Source organism: Taurulus bubalis (genome assembly GCF_910589615.1).
Source record: "Taurulus bubalis genome assembly, chromosome: 17".
Lineage (NCBI taxonomy): Eukaryota > Metazoa > Chordata > Actinopteri > Perciformes > Cottidae > Taurulus > Taurulus bubalis.
In genome coordinates, this window is record NC_136605.1 from 16,554,563 (window position 1) to 16,564,772 (window position 10,210).

General features: G+C 41.0%; 2 protein-coding genes across 2 annotated transcripts; both read left to right on the forward strand.

Moving 5' to 3' along the window:
• Positions 1 to 1,346: 1,346 nt before the first annotated feature.
• On the forward strand, positions 1,347 to 4,718 carry tmem11 (transmembrane protein 11). The gene is made up of 2 exons (XM_079232827.1): positions 1,347 to 1,403; positions 3,030 to 4,718. The coding sequence occupies exons 1-2, from the start codon at positions 1,357 to 1,359 to the stop codon at positions 3,544 to 3,546; spliced, it is 564 nt and encodes a 187-aa protein (XP_079088953.1). The 5' UTR covers positions 1,347 to 1,356; the 3' UTR covers positions 3,547 to 4,718.
• A 2,667-nt stretch (positions 4,719 to 7,385) lies between these two features.
• On the forward strand, positions 7,386 to 10,069 carry dhrs7b (dehydrogenase/reductase (SDR family) member 7B). Its single transcript, XM_079233490.1, has 6 exons — positions 7,386 to 7,550; positions 7,932 to 8,050; positions 8,192 to 8,402; positions 8,593 to 8,685; positions 8,807 to 8,959; positions 9,146 to 10,069. Exons 1-6 carry the CDS (start codon positions 7,394 to 7,396, stop codon positions 9,349 to 9,351), a joined length of 939 nt encoding a protein of 312 aa, XP_079089616.1. The 5' UTR covers positions 7,386 to 7,393; the 3' UTR covers positions 9,352 to 10,069.
• The last annotated feature ends 141 nt before the right edge of the window (positions 10,070 to 10,210 follow it).

Genomic DNA, 10,210 nt, shown 5'->3' on the forward strand with positions numbered 1-10,210 from the left:
GTACAAAGTCCACTTGAAGGACGATGAGACCTTGAAGCAATGTTGGTCTGCAACCAGGGCCGTAGCCATGAGGACCCTGAGGTCATGTCCTCTGGAGTTTTTCTGTAAATTTGGAACCACAGAGGGGGTTATGTTCGATAATGAAAAACCTGCCCGGTGGTAGTTTAGAGCAGATTCCAGTGTGTTTTGATTGAATATTTGACTGTTTTGGGCTAACAAACACCTAATTAACTAGGGCTGTATGTTGATATCAGTGCCTACTGATATCTAAATTTGAGGAATATAAACATAACTTGATCCTTTTCTTTTTATTTGATCAAATTAATTTACCAGGTTGAATTAAAAAGCTTTGCCTGAATTAAATGTACTCTAATACACGTTCAATAATCTAAATCTGGACCTGTCTCATCCAAGAATAAGTAAACAAACCTAAGAATCTGACCAAGTTGCCACACACACCTTCAACATTTGTCAGTTTTCAATACTTTAATATAACGTATGAAGGCGCAATATAAACAAAGAATGTATAGCCTAATTAACACATTAACTGATGAATAATTTACCAACAAATAAGCATGTTCTTGGTCTCCAATTAACCTTACGTCACATCAGCTGAAATGATTATTGATAGTAACACAGTCTGGGGGACCATGGCAGGCCGAGGATGTATGGTTTAAAGTTTACATTATATTAAAAAAACAATCACAGTTTTAGATGGCATCGCCAATGTGCTTGATTGGATTTGTATCGATTTGTCATGCGTGCCCATGGTCTTATAGCGGTTTTCACAGGGTAAGTAAGCACTTGTGTTCAGCTGATCCCGCATTCCTGAACGTACACATTAGTTGTAACATCAAAAACGTTTCAGGTTACAGCACATGGACAGGGAGCCCACACTCGCCACTCGCCACGGTGACGCACAGACAAGCACAGGTGGGCACAATATGGGTGAGCTCAGAAATCTACAAACACAAAACTTAATGGTTGGGACACTATATTGCATGCTGTATACCTTATGTCATACCCATGCATGTAATCTATTTGCACAACAGTTTAAATATCTAAATACAATCCTGTATGTATTTGGTGTTCAATGTTATTATATTTACTTGCTAAATTATATTTCAAACAAACATACCTCCGTTAATTTGCAATAGATTAATTTAGAATATGGTCTGACCTCTCAAACTTCTATGTGCTATTATAAAATACGTAAAGGTACTCTTGTTTTAAGCTTCTCGGGAATAGTAGTCCCCGTTCGAGTGGAAGTGACGCGTCGACCGCGTCGACACACTACATTACCCATAAGGCTGCGCGCTCTCATACGTCAATTGCAATCACGGTTGTATCTCCAACATGGCGTCGCTGGGAAGGAGGCGCGGTGTCCCAGTAAGCAGGGAGAGGTCAGTTACTCCACATCTTAGATATTAAACGAAAATGTTTTATGTGATGCACCGTTTAGTCGATGTCAACATTTACCAGATCCAGAACATACATGTCGGTTGGGACTTAAAGTAAAATGGCAACGCGAGAGGTCGGATTTTTATCCCAGGGTTAGCTAACATTAGCGGGCTACCGTTTTACAGCTAGCTGACGTTAGCGAGGAAACAAACTAGCAGCTCATTGGATGTTTGGGTTATTTCACACTCGCAGACGAACCGTGGGGAAAGTTGTGTTTAACCTCCCGTGTGCGCGAGCGCTGTTGTAATACGCCATGGCTCACGTGCGACACGTTTCTGTCTGAACCAAGTGTTGTCCGCTGTGCTGCTCGACCTGTTTTGAAAGTAAAACGGTTCTTAACTTAGCTGGCCAGTCCTCCAACTTTTTACCAGCCAGCGCGTTGGTTATGAATGTTATCTAACTGACTTATGTCCCTTTCACTGTGACCCCAGGATGGTTTCCACTTGTGTCCAATGCTCCTTTTAAGCTCTGTGTCTAACCTTATCTCACGTGAGGTTAGTCGTGAGGGCTGTTTGCCATCTTGTCAACTTGTACTGGAAGGCCTTGGAGGGTTGACACTGATATATATATATATATATATATATATATATATATATATATATATATATATATATATATATATATACGTGTGTTTTTTCATTTTTAAATAACCCGGAAAATATTAGCTTGCAGACAATGTTATTCGATGAATCAACAAGATGGAAGCTAATCAACGCACGTAGCTACTTAATTTGTCCATATGAAAAAGGTTGTTGGTTACAGATTCGCTATTCCTGCGTTTTAATTGCAATTTAATATTTCACACTTTGGAGGCTTTTAGCTGTTGTTGATCAGACAAGTTATTGACAGTAATCGGAAAACTTGTAATGCCCATTTTGTGATTTGGACATTTTATGAATTGATGGGAAACGATATGGAGCCAAAAATATTTCTGCAACCTAAGTGTACACATTTGCAATAATTAATATCCAAATGTTGAGTTAAATATAATGTAGGAATTGTTCATGCATACAAATGAGCTAATGTAAAACTGCACACTTGCTATACTTGAGTTCATAGACCATCAACGTCATCTAGAATCTACCCATTTAACTAAATGTTATTGAGATTGTTTGTAATTTTATAATTATGTAGTTAGTGTATGCACCATTTTAGTCCTAATTGATGGCAACAAATTAACATTTAATCCTAGTCTTAAATCATACTTTTCAAATAGAAGATACCAGAAGATAATAGAAGATAGATCATCTTATTTTACTTGAACCAAATGTGTCATTTATATATGCAATTTACAGATTGCATGCTAGTTATTATGGTAATTGTATGCACATACAGGTTCTGATATGGTCAACTGTATAGACTTTCAATTGAGAAAAATATAGGGTAAAATGGCCATCTGGCAATCTTTGTCTAAGCTATTGTAGGCAAAAGATATTCACAGGTCCTTGAAAAAAGGGGCAGGTTGGTGTAAAAATGAGGGCAAACCAGTCTTTGACGTATCAAGTCTTGTTATTTTACATATTGTGCTTTCTCTCACTGTTCCTTGCTGTGTGTCTGTTTCTGAACAGGGGAGTGATGGCCGCGACAGACTGCTATATTGTGCACGAGATCTACAATGGGGAGAATGTGCAGGACCAGTTTGAGTATGAGTTGGAGCAGGCACTGGAGGCCCAGTATAAATACATTGTCATTGAGCCAACACGCATCGGAGATGAAACGGCCCGCTGGATTGCCGTGGGCAACTGCCTGCACAAGACGGCCGTGTTGTCAGGTACCGCTTGCCTCCTGACGCCCCTCTCTCTGCCCGTTGAGTACTCGCGTTATGTGGCGTTGCCCGCTGGCGCCTTCAGTGTGGCCTGTGCTGCCCTCTACGGGATTTCATGGCAATTTGACCCCTGCTGCAAGTACCAAGTGGAGTACGACAGCCAAAAACTCTCGCGGCTGCCCCTGCATACACTTACCTCCTCGACGCCCGTTGTGTTGGTACGCAGAGATGATGTCCACAGAAAGAGACTGCATAATACGATAGCACTGGCCGCCCTGGCATATTGCGCCAAGAAGATCTACGAACTCTATGCTGTATGAGTGCACTCTGAAGAGGGTTTAAGAACCAACAGAAAAAAGGAAAAAACAAACAAAAAAACAGAACCTATCCACCCCCAGATGTAAGAAAAGTGGAAGTCAACGATCATGCCCAGCACTTAGCTCTACACATGCGTTGGGTGCTTCCATTTTGAACTTTGGTCAGAGGGATATAGTTAAAACTAGACGGAATTGTTTTTCCTTTACATTTTCTTTACGTCTATGTGACAACAGCACACTTATATCCGTAGTACCCTTGCGCCTCCTCCCCTGCATCCTTGACACGCAAGCAAGTGCACAAGGGTACGACCGCAGTTCCTCTGGATTGAATTGTACTGCAGTTGAAACGGACCGACATCGTGTTGAGTATCGAGCTCTGTCCCCTTCCCCTCGTAATTTTACTGTACCCCCTTTCTTGCTGATCAGTAAATCACCCTTTCATTAAACATTAGGATATTTCAAACTAACTTTTCTGTATTTTATTTTACTTTTTCCATTAAATTCTACATTATGTTCAGAAACGAGCAAATAGTTGCGACTTATTTGAGATTGTGTCTTGTTGTTCATGTAGATATTCTTGTTTAAAAGAGTGTAAGAAAGATCGTATGTGACTATGCTGTGGCGCAATGTTTTTTTGAAACACTACAAAAATACTTACTTTTGAAAAGTCACGTTTTACACATGCTTCTAATAATGTATATTACATTGACATCAAGCCAAACCCTCATAGTTAAAATTAAAATATAAACACTATTTGACATTACAGATATCAACCCACATCAAATTATAAATTCATACTTTCTTGTATATGTTTATTCAATGGTGCTTGTTATGCGTTGCTGTCTAGATCAGCAGTTTTAAAATTTGGAGTCACGGGAGGAGGTGAAAGTATAGACGTGGAGGATGACTTGTGATATAAAGGAGACGTGTAACGATTTAATAAAGTGGAATTCAGATGTGAAATAGTTGAATATCAAGAGTAACGGTGACCTTGTCGGGGTCACTGATTTAAAAATACATCTCCTATAAATAAATGTTCACTATAAGCTGAATGAGGATTGTTCTACTTTGCCAGCAGGATTTTAGCAAATTTAAACGTGTTCATGGAAAGTTTCCTAAGAATTTTGTGTAAATCCCTTAAAGGTCTATCAAACAATGTATCAAATAAATTGTAAACTTGCTTCTGGTGTTTCCGTAAGTACTGTAATCACACATTATGCCAATGGTCAGTAGCAGTCTATCACTGTCAAAACACATTCCACTTGTTTAGATGGACAGTGGCTGAAAACAAGATGCTAGTCATCTCAGTAAATGGTGCTCACATAGGTGAAACTTAGTTTCTTAATACATTGTCAGAATGCATGAAAGCAACACTTTGGACAACAGAGAAGATTCACTTTGCAAACTTTCCCAGCTTTTCTTTTCACATTGATAATCATTGCTACTTTTTGCACAATTTACAACTGAAAAAAAATGTTTAGTTGCACAGAGTATGCCCCTTTTTACAATTGTGTTTTCTCTAACCATGCATACACTTTTATGGGATGAGTAGAGCTCAGAGGGTGGCAGGAGAAACTCATTAGTCGGCTGATTTGTGTCCAGAGCAGGCTCATTATCGGTCAGCTGACAGTGCTGGACTGGTGTTTTGTCATACCTTTTATTGTAGCACTGGGTCTGCTGGCATAATGCCTAGCCACTTACCAGTTACCCAGACTTTGATTCTCTATTACCTTTTAGGATGCCCAAGAATAGTTTGGAGTTTATCCTGATCAACTGCACACATGAATGATCTGAGAGTTTATCAAACTCAGAAATCCAAATTAGATTGTTTGCGGTGATGGATTGCAAACAAGTAATTCAGGGCCCTATGATCTCGGTAAATCTTAAAACAGCGCAGATATTCTCAAATAGTTTTTAAAAAAAAATCAAAATCTCTAGGTTTATTTGGCTCCTTAATTTCTCCTGAAACGTCCAACTAAGCAAAGAATATTTGACTGATAAATAGATATTGCCATGTTCTGGCTCAGTCCGCGTATGGGTCGTTGGTCAGCTTACTGCCTTACCGAACTTCAGCTCCCACAATCCATTGCGGGGTACACAGCCGGTAGCCTTTCAAGAAACTCCTCTCGTCGGATCGTCACGTGGGGTCCCTGTCAGACGAGCCCGGAAGTGCTCGTACCCCGACGAGCACGAGCACGCCGCTGTGTTGTACAGCAGAACAATAACACGGTGAGCTCTACATATTCATGAACTCTGGTGTTTAAGTGAGTGTTGTATTACAGTGTAGGAGCGAGCTAACGTTAGCATTAGCAGGCCCGGGTATTTGTTTATGAGTTCCACACGACTTGGCTCTCGACTTGTGCACTTAATGCTAATCCTCCTTGTGCACGGACTGTTTTCACTTCTACACCAGCATCTAAGTTAACCTGCTAATTAACATTATCGCCATTGTTAGTAATAATAGATATGCAGATTAAGATCAGACGTTATAATCAGGGGATACTGTGGTTTACAGTTTCTTTGGATTTGCTAACATGCATTATTGAAAACTCTTCACACAGTCAGTGAAACAGAAGTTTATGCTTTCACACAAAATGCATTCATTTACCATGAACTATTTTCGGCTTCATCCTCCACAACCTGCAAGACACTGTTTTTGCAACACCGTTTTTAAAACTTATAAATTCGTTCAGAACAACGATTTCTGCAGTAACTGTATTGAACTATATAAAAAGATCTTAGAGGAATATTTACAATAAAATAAAAGCAGCTGATTGCAAGGGAATGAGGTGAGGGAAGTAAAGTGGCACCACATTTCCCCTTGGGGATTAATAAAGTACATATTCAAGAGGAGAGGAGAGGAAAGGAGGACCATGAGCAGTTGTCTCTGATGAGATGAGGGCCATATTGACCTTGTTGAATTTTAGTTTTTAGTTTAAAATCTTTATTTTTGCACAATTTACTAAATGCAAGGATATCAAGAAAAGGGCATTGTTTCAAATGACTGCATTTCTGATTAATTCTCGTTACATATATTTTAGTACTTCTGTAATGAAATACTGATTTATGTGAAAAGTCATTAGAACTTCTTGATGTATGTGTTGCTCCCTGTTGTTAGTGTTTTTTAAGTTAGTGTGTTACGACAAATGTATCTTTCTGAGTGAGAATTATTGCTAGTGTTATGTATTGAGGATAGGCAGAGTATTATAATTGCTTACTTAATGTACCTTTTAATGTGTGTGTGTGTGTGTGTGTGTGTGTGTGTGTGTGTGTGTGTGTGTGTGTGTGTGTGTGTGTGTGTGCGCGTGCGCTCTCATTATTTTGGTGGTAGTTGGTCTGTTGCCATGCTGGTTGTTTGTGGAAGTGGTTTAGCTAAAAGCACTTCACATTAAAACCTTCACACTCTGCATGGAGAGCTTACAGAACACACACATCAAGGTCACAATGTGTCTGGTTTATAGTCATTTTTTGTGTTTTTATTCTTTTTATTACCAGATATGGTATTTGTTTATGAAGTAAAGACCTATCAAATATGTTATACATTATCTTTTAAACAATAAATCCTTCAGCCTATAAACAATTCTGACAAGTTCCCGGAGTCATGTCTTCAAATGTCTTACTTAGTCTGAAGTTCAGCTCATAAAATCTCTTCCAAAACTTGACATTTTAATAGCCAATAGCTGTTTGTCATCTGAGAGACGTATTGGGTGAAAATGTGCTGTTTTAACGACTTCTCCGTGAAAGAGCAAGTGATTGAAATGTTTTACTATTGCAAATAACAGTTTCAGTTGATAAAAAACTCTTCCTCGTTAAATCTTTTTGATCTTGGCAGGCTGGGTGACTGTCAGGCATGGAGCGCGTCATGGGAGGAGGTGGAGTGCTTCAGCTGGTGTTAGTAAGTGCGGGGATCTTGTTGCTTTATCGAATGCTTCTCCGCCTCAGACCAGGAGCTGCTCTGCAGGACGCGGTGGTGGTCATCACAGGGGCCAGCTCTGGACTCGGGAAAGGTCGGCCTCCATTTCTTCATTTCTTCAGCTCCTCAGACACCTCCTTCTGCACTACTTGCACTACTCTGACTACTGTTGTCTTTTTTGTCTCTGTTGTCTTAAATGTCTTTTTTATATTTATATTGTGTATGTATATAAGTACGAAGAACTACGTGAAACCGGAGTCAAATTCCATGTGTGTATAAACACACATGGCCAATAAAGCTGATTCTGATTCTGATTACATGTAGATGCTTTCTCCAAACTGAGTAGCATCGGTATACAGCAGTTGATTTCCCTTCGGTAGTAGTGACACAATGTACACACAATGTCACACGTGCTAACTTGCTGGTCTGGTTTGATATTCACTATGAACAAGAGGTGTGTTTTTATGTTTTGCAGAGTGTGCTCGGGTCTTTCACGCTGCAGGCGCCCGGCTGGTGCTGTGTGGACGAGATGCAGCCCGCCTGCAGCAGGTGGTCCAGGAGCTCACAGCAAGTTCAACAGGCTCGGGACCACAGGTGTGTTCACACAAAGAAAAGTAGCCCTGACATAAACTTACGGTCAACATTGAACTTTATTTTTGCCGCTGAAGGGCAATTGTTTTTTTTACAGCGAGACCTCTTTTAAATACAAGAATAACATGTTTTTATAACCACCAGACTTACACTCCCAGCACCGTCACCTTCGACTTGTCGGACAGCGGCACAGTGGACGGAGCTGCAGAGGAGATCCTGAAATGTTACGGACGAGTGGACGTCCTCATCAATAATGCTGGAATCAGTTACCGCGGCAACATACTGGATACCCACCTTTCAGTTCAGCGGGATGTGATGGAAACAAATTACTTTGGGACCATTGCTCTTACTCAAGGTTAGTGGGCGGTGCTTCTGGGGAGAAAGCCAAACCATGGATATGTTCTTTAAAGGATCCTGAATTAAAATAAGGAAGCAAAGTAGTTGCAGTGTGAACATTACAGAGCTATATTTTCATGGAAAGTTTCAGATTTCACAAGCACAATATTTTACATTAGTCAGTCGTTTTCTCTTCCCTCCCCTCACAGCTCTCCTGCCCTCCATGGTTCATCAACGCAGTGGTCACATCGTTGTCATTAGCAGTGTCCAGGGCAAAATAGCCATTCCTTACAGATCCGCCTGTAAGTCGTCTTCACTCGTTTATTTAAAGCAAACGACTACCGAGAAAGTTTGTTTCAATCTGTGTGGTTGATTGGAAATGAAGCAGGACTCTGGTCTTTTTGTTTCACACCTTTTGGTCAGATGCCGCCTCAAAGCACGCCACCCAGGCCTACTTTGACTGCTTACGGGCCGAGATCGAGCACTACGGGATTCCAGTGACCGTGATCAGCCCTGGGTACATCCGAACCAGCCTGTCGGTCAATGCTGTCACAGGAGACGGCTCCAAGTATGGAGGTGAGGCTGTGGAGTGTGTGACTGTGTTTACACCAGCAAGAGACATAAATAGGCTAAAAATAATTGAATTAGAACAAACGAGAAGGGACGCATTCCCAGCCATAGAATCAGTATGTGTAATCGTTGACCTACTGACTCCTCTGTATCATTGATCCATCTTTCTTCTTTGTGCAACACTGTTTTCAGTTTTGGATAAAACCACAGCAGCGGGTCGGGACCCCAGAGACGTGGCTCAGGCTGTTCTGAAGGCCGTCCGTCAGAAGAGCAAAGACGTTGTTTTGGCCGGACCTCAGCCCAATCTGGCCATCTACCTCCGGACGATGTGGCCCGCACTCTTCTTCAAACTCATGTCCTCTCGCGCTCGCAAGGAGCGGAAGCCGAAAGACGAGTGAAGCTGCAGCCGGCGAGGACCTCGAGGCTCACGGCGCACATTAGAGGCACACGTACCAAAACATGAAAGAGACGTCTTCGCACGGAGGCCGAATGAGCGAGAGGTGTGACTAGATGGAAGCTTACAGACCATAAACCTGTATGTTGTGACAGGAGCTTTGGCGAGTGTCTTTTACTGTTTTAACACCTGTTAACCAGACAGATCGTTGCTTTGTTCTCAGTCAGTTTAAAAGTGGAATGTCTCTTATTGACAAAACTGTAAAGATGTCAGCATGTGATGCTGATTTTTAAATTGACTCCTAACACAGTGAACAAATAAAATGCTCAATGTGTTACCTTTTTGCAGCAATATTGATGTTTAGTTTGTACTTCTCTCAGGTCTGGGGTATATACTCCAGGTCTTCAGCTGTTTTCTGCCTCCAGTATCACATTTTGAAGACGGAAAGCGAGAACAGATGAGATGTAATTCGTTACCATCACACTGAACAGCAGAAACAAGTATACGAGAACAACTTAATCCACCAAAGTGCGGGACTTGATCAAAGTATTGTTTTCTGTTTTGGCAGAGGACTTTTCCACAGTAGTTGCAGATGGAAAACAAAAGACGATCTCATGTCTTTCTTGGATTTGTGGTCCAGCAGCTGGCATGTTGTTTCTGGGTCACATGTACTGTACGACATACAGAGCATCCACTGTCAATGATTCTCAAAATAAAGTGCTTTTAATACACGTGGAGGAAGGAAATCCTGCAGGAAGAAGTGTTTGTTCGTGTCCGTTTGATTTCCTGTTTGGGCCGAGGGGTTTTCAACCAATGTTTTATTACTTTATTTCAGCCCAGATGAGGAACATCACAACAGACCT

Bases quoted from the DNA above. Each gene is read 5' to 3' on its own strand.
- tmem11 (XM_079232827.1), top strand. From the start codon at position 1,357: ATGGCGTCGCTGGGAAGGAGGCGCGGTGTCCCAGTAAGCAGGGAGAG. The intron at 1,404-3,029 runs GTCAGTTACTCC...GTTTCTGAACAG, and splicing joins GTCCCAGTAAGCAGGGAGAG to GGGAGTGATGGCCGCGACAG.
- dhrs7b (XM_079233490.1), top strand. From the start codon at position 7,394: ATGGAGCGCGTCATGGGAGGAGGTGGAGTGCTTCAGCTGGTGTTAGTA. The intron at 7,551-7,931 runs GTCGGCCTCCAT...TATGTTTTGCAG, and splicing joins CAGCTCTGGACTCGGGAAAG to AGTGTGCTCGGGTCTTTCAC. The intron at 8,960-9,145 runs GTGAGGCTGTGG...CACTGTTTTCAG, and splicing joins AGACGGCTCCAAGTATGGAG to TTTTGGATAAAACCACAGCA.